This window comes from Mustela erminea, chromosome 12 (genome assembly GCF_009829155.1).
Source record: "Mustela erminea isolate mMusErm1 chromosome 12, mMusErm1.Pri, whole genome shotgun sequence".
NCBI lineage: Eukaryota > Metazoa > Chordata > Mammalia > Carnivora > Mustelidae > Mustela > Mustela erminea.
The window spans coordinates 738957-762670 of NC_045625.1; the positions used below are offsets into that span (position 1 = coordinate 738957).

General features: G+C 66.2%; 2 protein-coding genes across 5 annotated transcripts; one reads left to right on the plus strand and one right to left on the minus strand.

The window, feature by feature from the left end:
- The first annotated feature begins 8269 nt into the window (after nt 1–8269).
- Nucleotides 8270–19200, plus strand: LOC116569824 (endoplasmic reticulum mannosyl-oligosaccharide 1,2-alpha-mannosidase-like). Of its 2 annotated transcripts, none has more exons than XM_032306154.1 (13): nt 8270–8470; nt 8790–8898; nt 9553–9656; nt 11214–11368; nt 11659–11768; nt 12897–13082; nt 13720–13868; nt 14257–14445; nt 16164–16354; nt 17020–17140; nt 17696–17893; nt 17967–18098; nt 18287–19200. In XM_032306154.1, exons 1-13 carry the CDS (start codon nt 8357–8359, stop codon nt 18497–18499), a joined length of 1971 nt encoding a protein of 656 aa, XP_032162045.1. In that variant the 5' UTR covers nt 8270–8356; the 3' UTR covers nt 18500–19200. The 2 variants fall into 2 exon arrangements, with proteins under 2 accessions (XP_032162045.1, XP_032162046.1); XM_032306155.1 differs by having other exon boundaries at nt 14293–14445.
- Nucleotides 19201–19979: 779 nt separating this feature from the next.
- On the minus strand, nt 19980–23636 carry DPP7 (dipeptidyl peptidase 7). Of its 3 annotated transcripts, none has more exons than XM_032306165.1 (13): nt 23494–23625; nt 23308–23421; nt 23087–23226; nt 22833–22996; nt 22538–22673; nt 22383–22464; nt 22133–22299; nt 21781–21934; nt 21408–21526; nt 21160–21316; nt 21000–21064; nt 20403–20473; nt 19980–20288 (listed from the first exon to the last, which is right to left on the minus strand). In XM_032306165.1, exons 1-13 carry the CDS (start codon nt 23573–23575, stop codon nt 20153–20155), a joined length of 1587 nt encoding a protein of 528 aa, XP_032162056.1. In that variant the 5' UTR covers nt 23576–23625; the 3' UTR covers nt 19980–20152. The 3 variants fall into 3 exon arrangements, with proteins under 3 accessions (XP_032162056.1, XP_032162057.1, XP_032162058.1); XM_032306166.1 differs by having other exon boundaries at nt 21874–21934; nt 23494–23624; XM_032306167.1 differs by lacking the exon at nt 20403–20473 and having other exon boundaries at nt 23494–23636.
- Between the last annotated feature and the right edge of the window lie 78 nt (nt 23637–23714).

Consider the following 23714-nt stretch of genomic DNA (forward strand, 5'->3'; position numbering starts at 1 on the left):
CCATGGGCCGGTGACAGCCAGCGGGTGACAGACGCGGAACGAGGCAGGTGGGCCACGAGGTCCTTGTCCGTGGTGGTACCGCTGACCAAGAATGGAAAGGGGCAGGCCCACAGGTCCTCTGAGGTAAGAATCAAGACTTTAGGATTTCTATAGTTTCCACTGAGCACTGCTAGAGAGTCTCCAGATTCGGATGGGCTGTTTGTCTTTCCCTTCAGTAAGACACGGTTTCCCTCGCGATTTCTTCTTCGATTTACTGCGTATGTGGGAGCCCGTCATTTCATTTTCAAATATTTGGACATTTTCCTGGTATTGATTTTTGCTGTAATTTCAGCGTGGCCAGAGCACACACACTGAGACGTGTCTTCTGGTCCATAATATGGTTTTTCCTGGTGACTGTCCTATAGAGACTAGTGGGAACTGTGTGCCCTCGGTAGTTCTCTGTGTGGGGCGAGTGTTCTAATAAACGTAAACGTGGTTCACTGGGGTTCTGATTAGGTCTCCCGGGTCCCTCAGGCCAGTGAGCCTTCTCACACACTTGCTGGCCTCACGTGGGTTTTCTCTCGGGAGGCGTCCATTCAGGCCTGTTGCCCATCTGAACTGGGTTAATTTTCTTCTTAGTACTGAGCTGTAGGAGCTCTTCACACATTCTGGAGAAGTCTTGTATTAGATACATGTTCTGCAAGTATTTTCTCCAAGCCTCTTGTGTTTTCATTTCTTAGCATCATCTCCAAAGTGCAGGAGTTTTAAACATTTTGGTAAAGGGGCACCTGGTTGCTCAGTGGGTTAAGCGTCTGCCTTCAGCTCAGGTCATGGTCTCAGGCTCCTGGGATCGAGCCCCGCGTCAGGCGCTCTGCTCAGCGGGGAGCCTGCTTCCCCCCCCCCCTCTCTGCCTGCCTCTCTGCCTACCTGTGATCTCTGTCAAACAAATAAATAAAATCTTTAAAAAAAATTTGTATGTGACTACAAAGGACCCAAAACAAACTTGGAAAAGAATGTTGTTAGACGCCTCACCCTAGTGGATTTCAAAACTTAGTGAAGCTGTGTCGTGAGGACACTGTGGTCTGGGCACGAACACACAGATCAGTGCTCCAGAATCAAGGTTCTAGAAATAACCTTCTCACTCAGGCCCGTTGATTTCCTCCCTGCCTGCCTGCCTTCCTGTCTCTCTTCTTTCTAATATGTATGTATTTGAGAGAGAGCGAGCGAGCGGGGGGCAAGGACAGAGGGAGACTCTCCCGCAGACCCCTGCTGCGTGCGGGGCTCCACCTCAGGACCCGACATCAGACCCAAGCTGAAACCAAGAGCCAGACTCAACCGACTGAGCCCCCCATAGGTGGCCCAGGCCACCTGATGTTTTAAAGGCAGACAGGCGGGATGCCTGGGTGGCTCAGTGGGTTAAGCCGCTGCCTTCGGCTCAGGTCATGATCTCAGGGTCCTGGGATCGAGCCCCGCATCGGGCTCTCTGCTCAGCGGGGAGCCTGCTTCCCCCTCTCTCTCTGCTGCCTCCCTGCCTACTTGTGATCTCTGTCTGTCAAATAAATAAATAAAATCTTTTTTTTTTTTAAAGATTTTTTTATTTGTTAGAGAGAGAGATACAGAGCGCAAGCACAGGCAGACAGAGTAGCAGGCTAGAGGCAGAGGGAGAAGCAGGCTCCCCGCCGAGCAAGGAGCCCGATGTGGGACTCGATCCCAGGACGCTGGGATCATGACCTGAGCCGAAGGCAGCTGCTTAACCAACTGAGCCACCCAGGCGTCCCTAAAATCTATTAAAAAAAGAAAAAAAAGATACACATGTCAGTTTCTGCTACGACCCGATAAAGACCGCACTGACTTTAGAGATTAACTTCTGGGAAATGAGCTTCAGGGTACCGAGCCTTCGGGTCCATTTACTCAGCAACGTTTTGTAGATTTTAATGCACAGGTTTTGCACTTATTTTGTTAAATTGATTCTTTAAATATTTATTCTCTTTGATGAAATTATGAATGGAATTGTTTCCTTAATTTTGTTTCTGGCCTAGTTCACTGCTAATATATAGAAATAAAATTGACTTTGGAGGGCGCCTGGGTGGCTCAGTGGGTTAAGCCGCTGCCTTCGGCTCAGGTCATGATCTCAGGGTCCTGGGATCGAGTCCCGCATCGGGCTCTCTGCTCAGCAGGGAGCCTGCTTCCCTCTCTCTCTCTCTCTCTCTGCCTGCCTCTCCATCTACTTGTGGTTTCTCTCTGTCAAATAAATAAATAAAATCTTTAAAAAAAAAAAATTGACTTTGGAGCATGGATCCTTCCAAACCCACTCACTCACTCAGCAGTGCCGCAGCGCCTGAGCACCTCCCCCAGGGCCGCGCTGGCGATTAGCAGGCTGCTCTCCTTCCTTTCCGGTCTGGAGGCCTTTCTTTTCTTGCCCGACTGAACTAGACAAAAGCTCCTTGCCTTGTTCCCACTTTTCCAAGGGAAGCATTCTGTCTTTCACTGTCAAGCGCGATGTGAGCTGTGGGTTTTGGAAGCTGGAGGAAGCTGGAGGAATCCTGATGAATGGGTGTCGGGTCGTGTCGAATTTTTTTTTAAATATTTTATTTATTTATTTGACAGACAGAGATCACAAGCAAGCAGAGAGGCAGGCAGAGAGAGAGAGGAGGAAGCAGGCTCCCCGCTGAGCAGAGAGTCTGACTCGGGCCTTGATCCCAGGACCCTGAGATCATGACCTGAGCCGAAGGCAGACGCGTAACCCACTGAGCCACCCAGGTGCCCCTCAAAATGCTTTTTCTGCATCTATTGAGATCACAGGGTAGTTTTTGTACCTAATTTTACTAATATAGTATATAACATTAACTTTTGGATGTTAAACCAACCTTACATTCCTGGGATAAATCCTACTTGGTCACAACGTACAATCCTTTTGATATGTTGCTGAATTGTTTGCTAATGTTTTGTAAAGAATTTTTGAATTATATTATAGACATCACTTTGTAGCTTCTTATGATATCTTTGTCTTGTTTTGGTATCAGGTTAATGCTGGCCTCATAGAATGAACTGGGGAATGTTTCCTCGTCTACTATTTTCTGAAAAAGTTTGTGAAGAATTCGGGTTAATTGTTCTTCAAATTTTGGGTATAATTCAGCAGCACGAGGCTAGACTCTGGGTGGGGGGACAGAGAACAGAGGAAGGTTGTCAAGTCACTAATCCGATTTCCTTACAGACATACTGGTATTTTCTGTTTCTTCTTGCATCAGATAGAAGTTTTGGAAACTTGTATCTTTTTAAGAATGTGTCCATTTCAGAGGCACCTGGGTGGCTCAGTGGGTTAAGCGTCTGCCTTCCACTCTGGTCATGATCCCAGAGTCCTGGAATCGAGCCCCACATCAGGCTCCTTGCTTGGCGAGAAGCCTGGTTCTCCTTCTCCTACTCCCCCTGCTTGTGTGCTCTCTCTCGCTGTGTGTCAAATAAATAATTTCTTTTTAAAAAGATTTTGCTTTTGGCTTTGACGTACAGCCTGTTGGGCCAGCAGCACCCCTGGGGAGATGCGGGCAGGTCAGAACCCCAGAGTAGTCAGAGTCTGCATTCTAAGAAGATCTGCAGGTGTCTCCCAGCACACAAGGGTCCCCTAAACACAGGCACGGGGCCCTTGGTTCGCTTTTCCGGTATCTTTCTGCCGCCCGTTTCGTTTTTTGCTCCATATTCCGGCAGATTTCCGCTTTCTCCTTCCAGCTTACTTACCCAGGTTTTGTCAGCAACAACATTTCTCACTTCCAGGAGCCTTCCTTGTTGATTTTCTCCCAGCAATCTCTCCTCTGGGGGATGGGCCACCTCCTTGAATCTCTCTGGGCATTTAACCCCACTGACCCTGGCTTCTGAGCCCGGCTTCCTGGGGTCCTGCTCTCGGGGCTGACGCGGGTCTCTCTCCCCCAGCCGCCGCTGTCCTTCACCAGAGTCAGCCTCGGCCGAACCCTCCTGGGTCAGGAGTGGGCTAGGCTTTCCCAGGCGCTGCTGGCAGCCTGTCTGCTGTTGAGGAGAGACTGCCGGGCAGTCTCTCCCCCAGCTGTACAGGCTGTAGGACCTCTGGGGCAGTGGGGGGCAGCTGCCTGAGGCTGCCCAGTCCCGAAAGGCTAGGGTGAAGGGGTGTGATGCACATGGAGCGGAGCAGTCAAGAAGGACTTGCCGCCCAGCCGCGGGGAGTGCGGTCAGCACACAACCCCAGCCAGCAGCTCCATGGCCGGCCGACTGTGCCCTCCCCATCCTATCCAGTGCTGAAGCCCAACAGCTTTCCCGTGTGCCAACTCCACCCAGAGAACCCCTGCTGGGAGGGGTCTGGGAACATGGGCCGTCAGATGGGGCCTGGGGTCTGGGTTGGGCCCCGCTGGTGCTGAGCACACTCACGTCTGACAGGGAGATAAGGAGCACCCGGGGGCCAGGAGCAGCCACTGACTGCCAGGTGGGGCCTCCGGTCACTTACACAGACCGTGGCATCCTCTGCAGGGCTGCTGGAAAGAGCCCAAGCCTGAGGACTCAGGACAGCCAGACCTCAAGGACAGTTAGCTGCAGCCATGGTCAGAAGCCTGGGTGGGAAGCCAGCGGCCCCACACTTAGGATGCAGATGCCCCAGAAGCTGGACACCCGGACTCGTCTAACCCTTCTGAGCCTGCGGACTCGGCCGCATCCGCCCCTCCTCTCCTGAGGGAGACGTCTGGCCTCCTCCCCTGAGATCGTAACTCAGAAACCTCTTCCCCTCTTCCCCGTGAGGTCCTTGCTGGGTGGAGTCCAGCGCAAGCCAGCCGGTCTGGTCTGCACCCGACTAAGGAGCCCTAAGATCCTGCCAGCAATGGGAGGGGAGCTGGGGTCAGGCTGTGGGAGGTGCCCGGGGTGTCCGACAAGGGACGCACGATCACCAGAGGCAGGATTCTGCCCTTGGGAGCTTCCTCCCGAGATGCTGGATTCGAACCTTCACAGGGACCCTCAGGACTAGGCTGGGACTCGCCAGGAGACGTGAAATGGAGAAGCCACTACTGTCACAGCAGAACAAAGGCAGGACAGGAAACACAGGGGAGCTGGCACGCTGGGAACGGATGGGGGGGGCCTTCAGAGACCCAGACGTGAACCCCAGACGCGAGGGCCACCAGCTCTGGCAGGGTCCCCGTGACCAGCTGACTGGCTATATAGAGTTTGGGGCCCTAGGGGGTGAGTCACACAGACCGGAACTACGGAAGGCCGCCATGCCAGCGGCTGCGGGCTGGTGTCCCGGAGAAACATCACCAGAGCCTGCACAGAGACACCACTGAGAGTAACCCCAGGCAGAGAAGAACATGGCTCTGCAGAACTCAGGACAGGAATGGTCAGGAAACTTCTAAATTCTGAGAACTGGAAAGATGAAAGGTTCCAAGCTAAAACTGTGGGCAGGAAGGAAGAAAAGGGACTGAAGACCCCAACTAGGAGCTTGGACTCTCACCCCATCCCCTTCGGGCTGCTCCCTCCACAGGTCCCACAGTCAGACAGGGACCTGGGAAGAGCCGCCTCTCCCCCAGCAGACAGGCCTGGCCCAGGGGGAGGAGCCAGGCACCAAAAACCGCCCTTGCCTCAGGCTGCAGAGGGAAGGGGAGTCACCCCGCCCGCTCCCACACTGTCCCTGGCCAGCATGACCTCGTCTCCGCCTGGGTCCTGCCTGCCAGGGCCTGGGACAGGTCTGGACAGGGATCCTGCCCTTGGGCTGTAGCCTGGGAACCCAGGCCTCCAGGACAGGCCCAGGCTAAGGAGGGGGGACCTCCCACTTTAAAAGGACTGTCACTGTGATAACCAACGTGGTGACAATGACTTTCTATCGGATCACACCACGGCAGTGGTACTAGCCTGGGTGCAACTCCAGCGGGGATTTCCAGTCTCGCTCAGCCTGGATGAGGAACAGGCCAGGAGCCTACGCCTTGGCCTTGACACACCGGACTGCGAACCCCAGACCCGAGAAAGAAGACACAGGAGAGTCCACCAGGGCGGGGACTCTCCCAGTGTCCCTGCGGCCAAGGAGCTGCCCGCTCCCTCCTCCTCTAGCCGCTGAACCGGGTCAGGACCCAGCCCCCACCCTCCCACGAGCCCCAGCCCACACATAGCCGGCGCACCTGAAGCTGGTTCCTCTGAGCTTCCCTTGGACGCCTCGGCCCCCCGGCCACGTCAACGGTGGGTGGGTTCGGGCTGCTGAATTTTACGCGCTTCCCCCACGACCCAGTGGGCCCCACGCCTGCGGCCTCACGAGGCGGTTCATCAAGCTGAGGTATAACCGGCCAGGGAGCTCCGTCCCCCGGCCGGCTGGCCAGTAGCTTGCCACAACCTGGGTGCTCAGGCTCCTCCGGGTTCCCGGCAGGAGGCACAGCCTCTGCTCCTGCGCCCACGGCCCCCCCACCGCACCCCAGCACCCTGACCGAGGCCGGGGGAAACCCACAGGCCCTGGCCCTGAGCGCCTGCCTGGCCTTGCTGCTCCGGGCCCGGCCCGCTTTCCTCCCCCTCCAGAGAGCAACATGGGGGCCCCACCCTCCCCACTGAGATGGAGGGCAGCATGCACTGCAGCCGGCCCGGCCCTGGCCCCTCCCCGCCCAGGGCAGCCCACACCCCTGCCCAAGCTGTGCTTTCCCCAGGGGGAGGACGTTCTCCCCCCGCCCCAGGGGTTCAGATGCAGCGGCCGCCTCCAGCGGCTTGCCGGCCGGCCGGTAGACCTGTCCAGGCACCCGACCTGGGCTCGAGGGCAGGGCCACGCCCAAAGCCCAGAGAAGGACTTTGCTCCACCCAGGCTCTGCCGGTCCCCCGCAAACCTCAGAATTGAAGCGTGTGCCTCAGGGGCCTTCTCTCAGCTGCTCCACAGCCAAGCAAGGGGCCCGGACGGAGGAAGGCCCGCCGGGTCAGGGGTCCTGCCCACAGCTGCAGCTCCTCCCCTCCGCAGCTGAACGGCCCTGCCGCCTCCTTCCTACACCCGCTGGAAACACGACTGCGGAACAGCTCGCTTTGAAGGGCGCGGTTTATTTTAAATTCCTTACACCTTTACAAGCCGTTTCCAACGCCGCACGGAGGTGGGCGGGGCCGGGGCAGCCGCCCTGGCGCCCCGGGACTCGCCGCTCACAGGATCGGGGGGCGCCACCGGACCAGGAACGCGAGGAGGGCCGCGCAGGGCTTTCCCCCGGGGGTGCGTCCCCGTGCCCACTGCGCACCCAGGAGGCAGGACGGGCCCTCCCCACCATGCTGTCCCTCAGGCCACCTTGAGAGCCTCGAATCCCGGACCAGCCGTCACGCCACTGACTTCTCCACGGAGGACTGCCGGACTCCCGGGTGCGCCCCGGGCTGGGGGCGGGGAGGAGGGCGCCTTTCCAATAAACTCAGGACGCGCTGATGCGTCCCCGGCCCGGCGAGCGCGGTTTCTGAGCAGCGCGTGTCGGAACGGCCACCCGCGGGCCGCGGCTCGGTCCATGCCGGGGAGCGAGAGCCCACACGCCGAGCCGCGGCTGCACCTGCTCGGGGCTGCCCCGGGGACCCCTCGTGCCCCCGCCCAGCTCTTCCCCCCGGCCTCCGGGCCGTCCGAGACCAGCCCGCGGGCCCGCCACCCGGGGGTGGGCCCAGAACCCGCCCCGTCCCTCGGCCCAGCGCTCCGGGGCGGGGCTCCCGCCGACCGCACGTGCAGGGAGGGATGCGCTCGGGCACCGCCGGCCCCCAGCTGGGTGCGGGGACAGACCCGCGGCGGCGGCCTCTAGGAGGCAGGGGGACCGGACGGCACGAGCGCCGCCCTGGGGCAGGCTCAGCCACGGTGCCGCGCGGGAGGCCCACGCGGAAGGGCCGCAGCCGGACCGCGGGCCCGGGAGCCCCGCAGACCCTCCTCGGCGCCGCGGGCCCGCTCCGCACTTCCGCGCGTCCGCGCACAGCGGGCTGCGGGGGTGGCCAGCGTGGCCAGCTCGCCCCGGGGACGGCCCCGGAGAGCCGCCGCCCCGCTTGCCCCGACTCCGCCGCGGCTCACCTAGCTCTGGGCCGGCCCGTCCGGCCGCGACCGGGACTCGAGCCCCGCAGCCGGCGGCGCCGGGCGGCGAGCGGGGCGCAGGCGCGGGCCGGCAAACGTGGAGGGCGTGAGGTCCCGGCGCACGGGAGGTCGTGCGCAGGCGCAGTGGGACGTAAACAGAGGCGCGCGCCGGGGCCGCGAGGGCGGGCGCAGGCGCAGTGGGGCGAGGAGGGCGCGGCGCAGGCGCCTTGGCCGCGCTCGCGATGGGCGGGGTGTGGACGGCGCCGCGATGGCTGCCCGCGGGGGTCGGGCCCGCGGGGGTCGGACCCGCGACGTCCCGGGCCCCGGTCGGAGTCCGGCCTCCTGACGCCGCCAGTGGGCGGGGCCGCCGCCGCCGCCGTCATGTACCCGCCGCCGCCGCCGCCGGCGCCGCATCGGGATTTCGTCTCGGTGACGCTGAGCGCCGGCCGGACCTACGACGGCAGCAAGAGCCGGCGGCGGCGCTCGTGCTGGAGGGTGAGGCGCGGGGCGCGGGGCGCGGGGAGCGGGGCGCGGGGCGCGGGCAGCGGGGCGCCGGGAGCGGGGCGCGGGGAGCGGGGCGCCGGGAGCGGGGCGCGGGGCGCGGGGCGCCGGGAGCGGGGCGCGGGGAGCGGGGCGCCGGGAGCGGGGCGCGGGGCGCCGGGAGCGGGCCGGGGCGCGCGGGGCCGGCCTGCCGCCGCCTCTCCGGGGCCGCGGGCTGTGCGGCGTGGGGGCGGCGCGCGGGGCTGGCGGCGGGTGGGCAGGGCCGCGGCCGCGCCGCTCTCAGTGAGGAGCCTCCCTGCCCTGCGTCCCGCAGAAGTGGAAGCAGCTGTCGAGGTTGCAGCGGAACGTGATCCTCTTCCTGCTCACGTTCCTGATGCTCTGCGGGCTCCTGTCCTACGCCAGCGTGGCTGACCAGTGGCGAGGTACCGGCTCCACGAGCGCCCCGCGGGGGTCTGCGTGGGTCCCCGAGGGCCGACGGGCCAGAAGCGGGAGGTGGAGGGGCAGCGCGCTGGCGGCTGTGGGGCTGGCAGGTGGCTGTGCGTTTCCCCGGGTGCGACGGCTTGCTCGGCGTCTGGCTGAGTCCCGGCACCTCCAGGCCCTGGGCCTCGCAGAGAGATGGAGGTCGGGAGGTCGCAGGCCCGGTCCGGACGCGTCCGGGGAACTTGCGCACACGTCTTACCCAGGGTCTGGAAGGGGCCCCCGGGCGGAGACCTGGGGAGCCTGTGGGGAATGCTGGGGAATGTCTCTGGGGGGGCCCTGGCCTGCAGCACGGAGGCTGAGGAGCGGCTGCGGGGCTCAAGGCCGCGGCCTGCTCCCTACGCTTTGTGGTCCCGGGAAGGGAAGAGCTGAAGGCCACGTCCGTGTGGGCGTGGGCCGGCGAAGGACCGGCGCTACCAAGGGCTTTCAGAAAGGCTGGATTTCCTCTGGCGTCGTCGGATTCGTTTCCAGGGCTTTCCCCGGGGCTCACGCTGTCCTCTCGTGAGGAGTCTCGCCGGTCTCGACGGGCTGCGCCACACGCTCGGAGTCGGCTCGGGGCCGAGTGGGCTGCTGGGGGTAAGACCGCCTCTCTCCTTTAGCGGGGAACGGCCGGTCCGCGGAGGAGTGGAAGAGGAGACCAGCGGACCCGCCCGTCTTGCCAGCTCCGCGGAAAGCAGAGGACCTCCCGGGCCTCTTACCGCAGGTACGTCGGGGGACCTACACGTGGGGTCGTCCCCGGGCTCCGTCCCGCCAGCGTCTGGGAACAGTGTGTGGCGTTTCGGGTAGACGGGGAAGAGTTCTCTCTGTCCCCGTCTGGGTGACGTCTGAGCGTCACGCTCCTTGTGCTGGGCCCGTAGGATGACCCTTGGGGCGGGAAAGAGGAATACTCTCTGCTTCGCTCCTGTGGAACGCCTGCTGGCGCGCCAGGTCCTGGGTCTGCCGGCGAGCAGAACGGACCCGTCCCTTGCCTCGAGGAGCTGCGGGCTGGCGGGGGCAGGCAGGCGAACCTCCTGCGAGGCGAGAGCAGTCGCCGCCGGGAGGGATAAGGCTGGCGCCGGTCCCGGGGTCGGGGAAGCCGCTGGGAGACTCTGCTGGTTCTGGGCAGGGTCAGGAGAGCCGGGCTGGAGTTGGATGAAAGTGCCCAAGGCCCGGGGAGCTGGGCTTGCTCAGGGACTTGAAGCTTCAGCGGGTCTGGACAGGGCAGGGGGCCGGGATCTGTCCAGGCCGGGCCCTGTGGGGCTGCCCTGGGGAGCCGCAGGAGGCCACGCTCCAAACTGTCTCATTCGGGAGCTGTGTGTGAAAAAGCGGGTGTTCTCCCTCGTAGGGAGGGCAGGCGGGCGTTTCTTCTACTCTTTCTGGTCCCTCCCTCGCACCCGGTCTCCGCCCTAACGGTTGGGAAGGCAGAGCCAGCCTGGCGTGTTTCCCCACGGAGAGACACGTTTCCAGAGGTGTGTGGGGAGGTCCGTGATCCAGTCTCTGGTGTCCAGCAGGGGCCTGGACGGTAAGGGGTTAATATGCACACCTCCCCTGGTCCAGGCCTGGGGACTGGGAGCCCCTCGTGGAGGCCACTTGGACTTTGTCTCTTGCTCGGACTCCAGCACTGGTCCCCCAGACCTGGGTCGGCCTCGGTGCTCTGTTTCGGCCAGACCCCCTTCTCCCGGGCACGTCAGTCGTGAACGTCGTCACAGATCCTGTGGACGCTGAGAAGCAGAGGTTTTTCCCGATTCCCAAGGGGCCTTCCTCCCGTCCTCTGGGGGAGGCGCCTCGTCCCGCCCTCTGTCGAGCACTGGCTGCTCCCCGGCCCCAGTGCTCCGTCCCTGGACCCGGCGCCCTGCCCTCGCCACAGCATCCCGAGGGTGAAGCGCAGGAGTCCCGGGGCACGGGCCCGCGGCCGTGTTCTCTCTGCGTCTCCACGCACGGGGCCGTGGTCCTGACCCTCTCTTGCTACCTTTAGGGTCTGTGACAGCCTGGGAGCATCCCGGGCCAAGAGTTCAACCCGCCATCCAGGGCTGCGCCGGCCCGTTGGCACACTTCCATCCCTGTCGGCCAGGGCCGGGAGATGGCGAGTCGGGATCTCCCGGCCAAATCTGCGTGTCGTGATGAGACCCAAAAGGGATTTCCTCCGGGGCCGTGTGCTGCCAGCCGGTTCACACACTCCACGGGGTTGGGCCTGAGCGGGGAGCGTGCCGGCGGGGGGGAAAGGAAAGGCAGCCCACAGGCAGTTGAGCTGTTTTCACGGGTGATTCTTGTTTTTATCTAGAAGCCTCAAAGGCATTTCCGACGGGGACCTCCCAACCTGCAGATTCGAGCCCCCGGTAAAGGCTCCGAGGACAGGAGGCAGGACGACACCAAGTGGAGGGACGAGGCAGTGGGTGACGCGCGTCGGGAAGGAAACCCACGGAGAACGGTGGTCAGGTACGGGGAGCGTCAGAGACGGGGCTGGACGTGCAGAAACGCTGAAGCCCGCGTGTCTGGCGTTTTCTGAAAACCAAAGAGGAGGAGGGTGAGCGCGACGTCTGAGGTACACGTTGCTCTCAGAGCAGGCAGGGTCCAGGGCGGGACCCGGGGCGGGGGGCAGAACCAGCCTTCTGCTCGCCCTGCCCAGAGTGGCGGGCAGCAGGGAGCCCCGCCGGGGGACCGGGACCCGGGGGCGTTTCCGTCTCCGCCCGCAGGCTGGCTGACTGCTCCTCCTTCTCTCCCTGAAGCTGGAGGGGAGCGGTGATTGAGCCGCAGCCGGGCACCGAACTTCCTTCGAGGAAGGCGGAGGCGCCCCCCAGACCTTCCTCCCAGGCCCCCAGGATTCAGAACCAGGCAGGTAAGACCCCACGGGCACCCTGTTGGGCCTCACCTGGACATTCTGACGAGGAGGGCGCGTGGACGCCCAGCGGGGGAGCACCTGCCGTCCCTCCGAGTGCTGGTCCCCCGTGACGCCCGGGCAGGCCGCAGATCTCTTGAGAGCCTGGAGAGGACACGGGGCTCCTTGGCGGCCCATCGCTGCAGCCCCCGGTCGCCCATGTGGGCGAGAGACTCGTTTCCCAGCCTGAGTCTGTGCCACGGGGGTTGGGGGGTGGTGCCTGGGGAACGTGGGGACGCAGCCGCCCCTCTGCGTCTCGGGTCCCAGCAGGTCTGCGCGGTCCGACGCGGTGGCACCGGGGTGGAGGGCCTTCTGGGCGCAGGCGTGTCGGGAGGCCCGTGCAGAGCTGAGGCGGGGCCGCTCACGGCCAGGGCCATGGGCCTGGTGGAGCAGGGGCTCGTGCCAGGTCAGCGAGTCTGGGGCCCAGGCTGTGACCCTCCGGTCCCGATTGCTGTTGCCTCTGAAGGAAGGGGGACGTGTGGGGGACGCCGAGCGATCGTGTGGCTTAGAGGACAGACGGCAGCGCCGCGGGTGTCAACACGGATGGCCTCAGACCACACCCACGTGCGGTGCCGCCATCGACACGCACGGTTGTGTCCACGTGGTGGCTCCGTCACTCGTGCCCCGTCCTCCCCGGTGTGGAGGGCAGAAACCTCGTCTCCCACACGAGTCGCGAGGGCACCCCGGAAAGGCTCCAGGGCGGCCGTGGGTGCACCTGCTGCGCGTTAGGTCGTCCTCGAAAACGCCCGGGGCCGATGAGGTGCGACGGGGCACCGGGGAGACGAGGCGCTCCCGTCCAGGTCGGCAGCCACCAGCACGCCCGACGCTCCCGAGGCCGAAGGGCACGGCGCAGCCATCGGGCGCTCAGCGTGTGGCCCCCGGGCCCCCGGCAGAGGCACACGGGAGACCACGCTGTCCCGTGCTGGCCCCAGAGGCCTCGCCGCCCTGGCAGCTGCGTCCAGCCGTGAGGACCCGTCCTTGGGCGGCGTCCGCTGCTGCTCCCCCACCCCGTTCCGTGTGGGGCTGCCGAGGGGCCCGGTCTGAACCCGGACCGGCACCGGTCCTGGCGACCTGCTGTCTTTCCTCCAGCCTCCCCGAACGAGCGCCAGAGGGCCGTGATCGACGCCTTCCTCCACGCGTGGGCCGGGTACCGCAAGTTTGCCTGGGGCCACGACGAGCTGAAACCTGTGTCCAGGTCCTTCAGCGAGTGGTTTGGCCTGGGCCTGACGCTGATTGACGCCCTGGACACCATGTGGATCTTGGGCCTGAAAAAAGGTACCCGCTCCTTCCCTCGCTCGCGGCCAAGTTCTCCTGGGGTGACTCTGGGGCGCGCGAGCTGGGGGCGGGGGCCGAAACGCTGCTGTTCCCATCTGGCGCGCGCTCCCTTCTCGTGGGGGCAGGATCGGACGCGCTGGGCATGGGTGGTGGCTTTCCCGCCTGACGTCCGGCGTCCAGGGCCGGTTCCAGCCGGTTCCCCTGTCGCAGCCTGAAGGGGCCCTGTGGCGTTCGGCGGCACGTGATGCCAATGGCTGTCCGCGCCCCACGTCTCTCCCTCACGTGAGATCGGGTGGCCCGGGGATCACGCGTCGTTGGTTATTTCTGAGCTGGGACTTCAGAGGCGTGTTTTAAGTTGTCTGAGGAGGCCCGAGGCTCCCGCCGAATCACTCAACGTGGCCCTCTGTGCCGGGACCGTCTGCAGTCGACGGCCCGTCCTTGCGCGCGCGCGGCCTCCCTTTCTCTGCGCCTGAAGTCCCGGGGGCTCCTCCCCTCTCCCGGGACCGGACATGGCGAGCCTGCGGGGGGCGGGGGAGAGAGACAGACGCGGGAATGCACGGGGCCCCCGGGTGAGAGGTCACGGGGGCGCGCTAGGCCCCGCGACCCGCTCCCCTCCCCACACCGTTTCGTGTCACAGAGTTTGAAGAGGCCAGGAAGTGGGTGTCTAAGAAGCTGCGGTTCCAGAAGGACGTGGACGTCAACCTGTTTGAGAGCACGATCCGCATCCTGGGGGGGCTCCTGAGCGCCTACCACCTGTCCGGGGACGACCTCTTCCTGAAGAAGGCTGTGAGTGTCCCGGCGCCCGCCGGAGGACGGGCCCGAGTGAGCGTGGGCGTGCGAGGGGCTGTCACTCGGCTCCCGGGATCTGGGGCGGGGGGGTGGGGAGGGGTCTGTCCCCAGCGCTCCCGCTCCTGGGCCGGAGTCTTGTTGGCGCACACGCGCGTGAGCGGCGTCGCCCTGCCTGTCGTCCCCACGGCTTGCAGGGACGTTCTCTCGGAGCTCCCCAGGGCCAGCTTGGTTTGGTGGCCACGGAACGTGGAGGCCGCGCGGGGCCAGTAAAGTCCCGTGTCCGTCGCGTGACTGGACAGGAACGGGGGATGGGTTGGCACCGGGGGACGGGGGCGCGTCCGCCGGGCGGCAGGGAAGCTTGATTGCCCGCTGTGCTGCGCGTCAGGAGGACTTTGGGAATCGGCTCATGCCTGCGTTCCAGACGCCCTCCAAGATCCCGTACTCCGACGTGAACATCGGCACCGGGGCCGCCCACCCGCCCCGCTGGACCTCGGACAGCACGGTGGCCGAGGTCACAAGCATTCAGCTGGAGTTCCGGGAGCTCTCGCGCCTCACGGGCAATAAGAAGTTTCAGGTACGGAGGGGCCGCGCCGCCCGGGACGCCCCCTCTCCCTTCCTCTCCCCTTCCCCGCGGTTCGTGGTGGCCGGGGACAGCAGAGGCCGGGGCGTCGCGTCGGCACCTGGGGGCTGAGTCCTCGCCCCGGCCCTGCCCTGCAGCAGGTGTGTGTCCTCGGGGTCCCGGCCGCCCGCCTCGCGCATGCCGCGGGGTCGGGGGCCGTGGCGCCCGCAGGGAGGCGCGTCCAGCCAGGTCGGCCGGAGGCAGGGAGCTGCGCTGGGGCTTTCCTGACCCGCACGCCCGTCCTGGGCCCTTGTTGGCAGCAGGTCCCCGGCCCTGCCTGGCGGAGCCGCTCTCCTCGCCGTGGGGGAGGGGGGCTTCGGGACGCGGCACGGCGTGCCGGCGGTTCTCCCTTTGTTTAGAAACACGGAGCCGTGATTGGGGTGAAATAGTGACTCTCCACTGTCCGTGGCACCGCGTTTCCCCTCCCCCACCGCGCAGCCGTGGGCGAGCTCTGACGCCTGCACGACTTCCTCCCCGTCGGAGTGGGCCGCGGCCGCGAGCCCTGTGCCCCGTGCGTGTGGGGCAGTGGGGGCTCTCGGTTCTGATCGTCCCGCGCGGTGAGGTTCTGCGGCCCGGGCCGCCCGTGTTGGGCTTGGTCCCAAGAGGGACGTTCGCATCCGCGGGGAAGGTGCCCACGGGTTACGTCTGTGTCGTGGCGCGAGTCCCACATGTTCTTCCCGCCCCCAGCGGTACCCCGCCACGTGGACGGGGCCCGAGCCGTCTAGGTCCTGGCCGGCCCCGCCCGTCGGGTTGTGTCCCACGCGGGTGTCGCGAGAGGCGCGCCCCCAGGAGCAGGTTCCCGCCACGCTCGGGCCCGGCTCTTGCGTGGCCGCTGGCGCGTTGTCGGTGGGCCTGCCTCGGGTGGCCGCGGATCTGCTTTCTGGGTGTGGCGTTCTCCGGACACTCGCTGGCCCCATGGGTGTCCTGGGGAGACAGGGGCGCGCGGGGCCCTCCCTGCCTGTCCACAGCGTGGCGGCCGTCCCGTCGGCGGCGCCTAGTCCAGCGGCTCCGCGTGTGTCCTGCTCCTGGGGCGTCAGCCGGGCACGTGCCCGTTGCTGGGTCTCCGTGGTGGCCTGCGACCCTAGAGGACTCTGTGGGTGGGCGTGGGCGCGTGCGTCTGGCGGAGCCCAGCAAATGGCTCCCCGCGTGGGCTCCTGGGCGCGGTGACCGAATGCACGCGAAGCCCGGGAGCAGAGGTGCCGTCGGGGCCCGGCAGGGAGCTCGGAGCAGCCCAGGCGGGCTGGCTCTTGAAGCGTGCGCAGGAGCTCCCCCGGGGCGGCGAGCCGCGAGCCCGGGCGGGAAGCCGACGTGCCTGCCTTCCCTCCAGCCGGCGGGAGCAGCCGGCCGCGCCTGGGCAGGGGGTCATGGGGGCCTGGCCTGCGGTCATTGGACTCGGCCTCCCCATCCCCCGTCCCCGCCGTCTGCAAGATGAGTGGGGCCCTCGGGGCGGCCACACGTGCGGGCACGGACCGGGTTCCCTCGGGGCCTGGGTCCCTCTCAGAAGCCGCTGTGGGCGGCAGCTGGGCAAGGGGCGCCGTAGGCTGGGACGGCGGCCTGCTCCCTCCTCGGCGGGGAGCGGGTCCGTCCCGTGGGGGTGGGGCGAGCAGATGCAGCCCCTCTGTGCAGCCCGCCCGCCCCCTCGCTCACGCCCGCTCTCCCGTCGTCTGCCGCAGGAGGCCGCGGAGGAGGTGACGCGGCGCGTGCACTCGCTGCCGGGGAAGAAGGACGGGCTGGTGCCCATGTTCATCGACACGCACAGCGGCCGCTTCACCCACCCGGGCGTGTTCACCTTGGGCGCCCGGGCCGACAGCTACTACGAGTACCTGCTCAAGCAGTGGGTCCAGGGCGGAAAGCAGGAGCCCCAGTGAGGCCGGGTTCTGCCGCGCGGCGGGGGCGGGCTCCCCGCAGCTCCCCGTGGCTCCCCTCGTCCCGGGGTCCCGGTCGGGCAGCCGCCGTGCCGGCCCGCGCTCGGCCCCTCCGCGAGGAGCGTGGTTCCTCCAGGCACAGCCGTCGTGTCCAGGAGGAGGGGACCTGGCTGGTCGCCGAGGCCCAGGCTCCCCAGCGCCAGGCGGGGCCCGCGGTCGGGGCCTGTCCGAGGGGCCCCTAGCTCACCGGCTGCGCGGTCGAGGAGGCCACCGTGCACACGCCCCCCAGCAGAGGGCGGCCGGGGCCGCCTGGGCTGCACTGTATGGTGTAGGAGGCAGAATCGCCCCCCGGGAGGGAACCGGAACCCCCCGACGATGGAGCCTGGGGCTGACGCCCCCCAGAACCCCCGGGGCTGCGGGCAGAGACCGGGGCGTCACACCGGGATCCGGGGGCTGTGCGGAGGCCGGTCTCGGGCCGTCCCTCGGGGCGCTTGAGGGGAACGCCCCCAGCTCCGGGCCAGCCTGGCGCCGCCTCAGACAGGGCGGGGCTCTGAGCCACTAGGTGTGCTGGGTGGTTCACAGCCACGCGGCCGCTCCTGGGTGCCGGGGCGAGGGGTCGTGCGCCTGGCTGGCCTGAGCTGACGGGGCCTGCCGCCCTGCCCAGGTTACTGGAAGACTACCTGGAAGCCATCGAGGGGATCCGAAGGCACCTGCTGCGCCGGTCTGAGCCCGGAAAGCTCGCCTTCGTGGGGGAGCTCGCCCACGGCCGGTTCAGTGCCAAGATGGTGAGCCTGCGCTCCAGCCGGCCCGGGTGGGCGGGGCTTCAGCCTTCCCCCCGCCCCCCCAGCAGTGTCCTGAGCTGCGAACGATTTGTGAGCCAGGACGTTGCAGAAAGCCCCGAAGTTCTGGCCGTGGGCATGCGCCTGGGTCGTGGCCTGGGCTGGGGTGGGGGCGGCAGGAGGAGCTGAGGGGGACCCAGGGTCTGCGCTGGGTCCCTGGCTGCACCCCCTGGGTCCCGGGCACCGCTTCCCCGACCCCCACCGCTTCCTGGGGACCCTCACTCTCCTGCGGCAGCCCTTCGGTGTCGGTGGGGGAGGGGGGAGACCCGGGTCAGCGTCTGCTCCCCGGGAGGCGGTGTCTTTCCCCCGCCTCTCCACTGCTCGCGTGCAGCGTCGCGTGCTGGGCCTGTACTTGAGTCGCTTGCCCGAGTGGACCCTGAGACGTCCCCGCTCGGGCTCGTTGACTCCTGGGGACACGGGAGGCACCATCCCCGGTGTCACCGCCACCCCCCCCCCCGCGGCCACAGACTCCGCCGTGGTGAGGACCCGCTCTGATTTCAGGACCACCTGGTGTGCTTCCTGCCAGGGACGCTGGCTCTGGGCGCCCACCACGGCCTGCCCGCTGACCACATGGAGCTGGCCCGGGCGCTCATGGACACCTGCTACCAGATGAACCGCCAGATGGAGACCGGGCTGAGCCCCGAAATCGTGCACTTTAACCTGTATCCCCAGAACGACCGCAAGGACGTGCAGGTCAAGGTGAGCCGGGGCCGGGCTCTGGGTGTGGGGGCGCCGTCGGGGCCGTGTCTGAGCTCAGCCCGTGTCCCGCCAGCCGGCCGACAGGCACAACCTGCTGCGGCCCGAGACGGTGGAGAGTCTGTTCTACCTGCACCGCCTCACGGGGGACCCCAAGTACCAGGACTGGGGCTGGGAGATACTGCAGAGCTTCAACGCGTACACACGGGTGAGCTGCCTGCCCGCCGCCCCGCCGGCCCCGCCGGCCCCTTGGGGCAGGCTCGCCGTGGCCTCCGGAGTCGGGGGCGCCTGGGGCTCCGGGGCTGGGGTGTCCCTTGGTCCCGTCCCAAGGACCGAGCCCGTGTAGGGAGCCGGCTGTGGCCGCAGCCCGGACGCCGCCGTCTCGGCCCTGTGCAGGTCCCCTCGGGCGGCTACTCCTCCATCAGCAACGTCCAGGATCCCCTCAACCCCCAGCCCAGGGACAAGATGGAGAGCTTCTTTCTGGGGGAGACGCTTAAGTACCTGTATCTGCTCTTCTCGGACGACCCGAGCCTGCTCAGCTTGGACGCCTTCGTGTTCAACACCGAGGCCCACCCCTTGCCCATCTGGGCCCCGCTGGACGGGGCATGACTGCCCCGTGGGCCCCACCCCAGCATTTCCCAGGTCTTTTGTTTATGGAAGCCTGTCTGTAGACCCCTGGTTTGGGTCAGTCCACTGTCCTTGGCCTATGGCCCTGTAGTGTCCAGTCGGCCAGCTGCCTGTGGTCCAGGCCTGGGTGAATGGAGACACCAGAGGTTCCCGGGCCTGAGCATCTCAGGGCCTCACTGGTGGGCAGGACCACTGGGCATCCTGTGTGAGCCTCTTACGATGATGGTGTTATAATGTCAGCCCCGTGAATCACGGTGGTCCCGTCCACTAGGGGAGCCTCCTGCTTCCCGAGGAAACTGGAATCATGACTCACATTCCTTGTACCTGAATGTCTTACTGTCAGCCAGTGCCCGGGCTTCACGATCCCAGGTGACTGGTCATCTCCCCGGGGTACGCTGGGTACCCCCCACATCGTGGCAGTGACCAGAGCTGAAGGGACAGCCCAACATGTGACTCAGCCAGTGGTCTCAGAGCTTGCGATGTGCCCGGACCCAAGGGTCTGAGGGCATCTGTGACCTCCTCCGAGTCCGGGCACCTGGCAGGCTGTGGCGTTTACTCGTTGGACTCAGGGATCCTCCCCCAGCCCTGAAGGGGCGGGAGGGGCGGGTGGGCGAGTGCGTCCTGCTCCCGGACCACCTGGTAGAATGGACTTTCTGGGCAGCATAAAAGTAGGTTTGCTCTTATCTCTGCTGTGTGGAAGACTGTGTGTGCTCAGCTGGGGTCGGGGTCTAGCCATTGTGGTCTCGGCACACCTCGCACTCTGTGCTCGGAGGTCAGGTCTCCCACTGTGACCAGCAGCCTGGGGACCCAGCGTGGACATGAAGTCCACGTTCCTGTGGTACCTGATGCCCTGCCCTTGCTCATCCCGGCGATGTTTGCGTCCTGGGCTCCGTGTCCGTAGGTGGAGGTGTCCCTGTAGCCCCGCCACCTGGTCTCGGGAGCCTGCCACTTCACCCCTGAGTCCTGACTTGGGGCGCTTTTCCAAAGACAAACCTTGGTTTCTGGGGGACCCTGTTTCCTGGGACCAGGTAGCCTCACAGGCGCAGATCCTCTCTCTGGGACACTGAGCTGCCAGGGTCTCCCCTGCTAGTGGACGGTGCCTTCGGCGGCCCAGGCTCCCAGTGCCTGGCAGGACCTGGGTTCTTGGCCGTGTTCCCGGTTGTCTCAACACTGCACGTGTCCACTGGCTGCCCGTGGGGCTGCTATGTGCTCCTGACCCGACACCTGGTCTCTTGCGCCGGGAACGGGGTGCGCAGCCTGTCTCCCAAGTGGGCTCGGTACCTCACCTCCCATTGCCATACACCTGCCTCTCCGAGCCCAGGGGTGGGATAGGGACTGTGCCCCGCCGCAGAGGAGGAGCTGCAGCCCCAGGCCCGGTCCCCCAGAGGCACGGCTGCAGAGGGTGCTGGGAAAGACGCTTGGGCTGGCTGCGGGGCCCTCCCGACCATGCCGAGACCACACGTGAATTGAGGGCTCTGTTTTATTAACCGTGCGGCTGCTTTGCTAGTCTGTGTTCACGTTTGCTCCCTCAGCCCACACCGCACTAACCGGGCTGCCCAACGCTTCCGCAGCCGCTCACCCCACAGCCCTGAGATGCTCCCCTGGAGTCCTCTCTGGGCGTCGGCTGGGGAGCACTCAACCTCCGAGTCCCCCACGCTGGGCCGGCTGCCGCCGCTGATCGCCTCTGGCTGTTTCCACCCACTTGTGGATGAGCCTGGCCTCAAACCCACGAGCCTCCTGGACAGACGTGGGGTCTTCTGGATGAGACGCTCTAAGGAGCAGGCAGGGGGCTTGAGTGGGGCAGCAGGCTGAGCCCTGGCCCTCCCCGGCCCATCGGCCAACTGGTCCAGGCCACACGCAGCACCCCTCCCGGGCAGGACCGCACCTCAGGTCTAGGTGATGGGCGCCCCCCTGGATGGTGATGGCGAGGACTGACGCACTCAGGTTAGTCCGGATCTGTCGGAGGATGTCCATCTGCTGGGCCGTGGGCCTCGGCCCAACACACCCCTGCATCCCACCCACCCGCTGCGGCCTGCCGGGGGCTGTGTCCCCACGGGGGTGCAGCTGAAGCAGGAGCTCCCAGGGACAGCCTGGCCTCGAGCTGCCTCGTCAGGAAGGAGAGCTGGAGCTTAGGGCACCAGCGGTCAGTTCACACCAAGGGGAGGGGGCATCTGGGGGGCTCAGTCCGTGAGCGTCTGACTCTGGGTTTCGGCTCAGGGCCTGACCCTGGGGTCGTGGAGTCGTGCCCCATCAGGCTGTGCTCAGCGGGGAGTCCGCTCGTGATTCTCCGCCTCCCTCTGGCCGCCCCTCAAAGGTCCAAGGGGAAGAACCAGAGAAGGGAGGAGGAGACGACCTGAGAGGGAAAGTGGAGGCCGCACAGAAGCCAGGTGCGCAGGCTGGCAGACCCACGGGGAGCGTCCAGCACGGCCCCCAGGCTGGCCAGAGCCGAGCGTCCCGCAGCAGCCCCCAGGCTGAGACTCACCCCACCCCCTGCCCAGGGGTCCAGGTCACCGTTGGAGAAGAGGATGTTGCTGGCAGCTTTGAGGTCTGCAAGAGACAAACATGCGGGTGGGGACGGGGCCGGATCGGGGAGCCCAGTCTGCGTGGGGCGGAGGGAAGGGGGCTTCCGTCTTGAGCCTCACCGTCCCCGCCGAAGCTGGTCTGCAGCCAGTCCCTCCGGGGCCACACACCCCACGTGTCCAGGCAGTACTGCTGGCGGAGCGCCTCCGTGAAGGGCAGCTCGGGGAAAAGGTCTGTCACGTTGTTGCTGGAAAACGTCAAGTTGATCTCGGTGCAGGCCTGCGGGATGCCCCACACCGAGGTCAGGAGGGTGGGGGACCGCATCGGGCACCTCCGTCCGGGCAGTCCCACGCGGCCAGCAGCCCCATACCTGGTAATCCCAGGCCCTGGCGTCAGAGCCGGAGCCGCAGCCTGTGGGGTCCGCGCAGGTCTGGTACTGCTGGTAGATGTCGTAGCAGGACACGGTGCCCGAGGAGTTGTACACCAGCCCTGGCGGACAGGGGCGCTGGGCCGGGGCCGGACACTCACCTTGCCTCTTGGAGGGGCCAGGGCGCCCAGCGAGGTGTGGAACTCCTGGGGTCCGTGCGGGCAGCTCCTGCGCCCCTCAGGATGGCCCCCCACGATGGCCCCCCACCGCACACAGGGCAGGGCGTGGCTGGGAGTGCTGCCCGCCCCCGCCCAAGGCCTCTCAGAGAACCTGTGGAACGGAACCTCCCCGCAAGCTGGGCCAGGGACTGACTGCTTGGGAACGTCGGTGCTCTTCGCCTCCGCGTGGCCTGCGCCCCCAAGCCATGTCCACCCCCGACACTTGGCGCAGGGCCGAGGGGCAGACGCACCAGCCAGGGCTCGCAGCCCCTTGATCCTCTGGCTCTCACTCAGCAGCCGGTCACAGCCGACCTGGGGAAGCCGACCAAAGACCCCCGCTCGCCTACGGCCCCCCTCCCAGTTGACCCTGCCCTGGTCCTGGGCTCCAGAGTGGCCGCGAGCTCTTGGGCCGTCCAGCACTGGCCATCCCACGGGCACTTCTCTGTCCTCGGACACTGCCCTGCCCAGATCCCTGCCCGCGTTTCCCAGTGTCGGGAGCAAGCCTCTTGCCTTGACTGGGTTGGCGGGAAGGTGCCCGATGAAGTCGGTGGGGTACGGGTAGTCCATCATGGCCAGCACGGTGAAGGCATTCCGGGCAAACCCGAAGAGCTGGGTCAGGTCCTCCCGGCTGGACAGTGGCTGGCAGGTGCCGAACTCCCGGCTGACCGTGTGGTAGGCTGTCAGGAGGCGGCGGGACCACGCGGTTTGGGTGTGGGTGGGGCCAAGGGAGGGGCCGGGGGAAGGGGACAGGCCTCCTCACCTCCCTGCGAGAACAAGTCCTTGATCTGCCGGAACGCGTCCCGCACGCCCTGGGCACACTTGGGACTCTGGCCCTCAAAGTCCTGGAGAGAGAAGGGTTGTGGCTGCGGCTGCCACGGCCTGGCCCAGCCCCGGGGCCCCAGAACCCTGGCTTACTGCTGAGACGTCCCGGAAGAACTGGTAGGAGTCGCCAAGGCCGGCCACAGCCACGACGGGCGCACTGGCCGCGAGCGCGCCGGCCACGAGATGGGGGTACTTCATCCTCATGTAGGCGCTGAGCATCCCCCCGTAGCTGGGCGGAGACACGGGGGGCTGGGCCGTGGCGGCCAGGACCCCGGCCTCCCCAGCACCAGCCCCCATGGTGCCCCCGGGAGGCCCTGAGACTTCCAAGCCCCACAGGGGCCACGCACGCTTGCGTGGCTTAGGGAGCAGCAGCAGGGCGAGGACCCACCTGCCACCAAAGGCGATGACGGGGCTGTCGTAGGCCCCAAGGTCGTGCTGCAGAGCGCGGATCAGCCTGGCGAAGTCGGCCAGGGCCTGCTCCACCGTCAGCAGCTCCGTGTGCCCGCGCCGCGTAGACCGGTCGCCGAACGGCAGTGACTTCCCATAGTAGCGCTGCAGGGGGCGGCGGCGGGACTGAGATGGGCTCCCCCCCCCCCCCCGCCGCGCCCGCCCTCCCGGCCCGCGCCCGCCACCAGCACCCACGTGCTCCGCGAAGACGACCAGGGCCTCCTGCTGAGCCGCCAGCTCCTGGATGAAGCCCGAGTTGTTGGCGAAGGACCACACGTCCCCCTCATTGCCCGTGTAGAAGAATATGGGGCCCTTGCCCTTTCTCCAGAACTTCTCTGTCGGGCGGAGGCAGGAAGGGGTGGGTGAGGCGAGGGGCAGGACCCCCGGGGCCCGCGACACCCCCGGGGTGACCTCACCTGACACCAGGAACCGCTGGGGGAAGGTCTTGTTGCCGAACCTCTCGAAGTTGAAATGGTCCAGGAGCTGCTCAAAGTAGCCCTCCTGGAAGTCGCTCTCCGGGGCTCTGGGGGCTGGAGGGGTGCGGTGCTCAGCGCAGGGGTGCGCAGGGCGGGATGGGGGGATGCCCGCGGGCCCGCACTCACCCCCAGCCTCCAGGCAGCGCGGCCCCAGCACCAGCAGCAGGGTCAGGGCCCAGCGCAGGGCAGGCCACGGCCGAGCGCCCATCTTCTTGGGGACCGGGATGCGGTCATGTGACTGCCACGCTCACGTGACTGCAGGGCGGAGGGGTGGCGGTTGCTGGGCGCCGCCCGACCTTCCCGCTGCCCTGCCTACCGGGCCTTCCGTCCTGGGTCTCAAGGTTCCT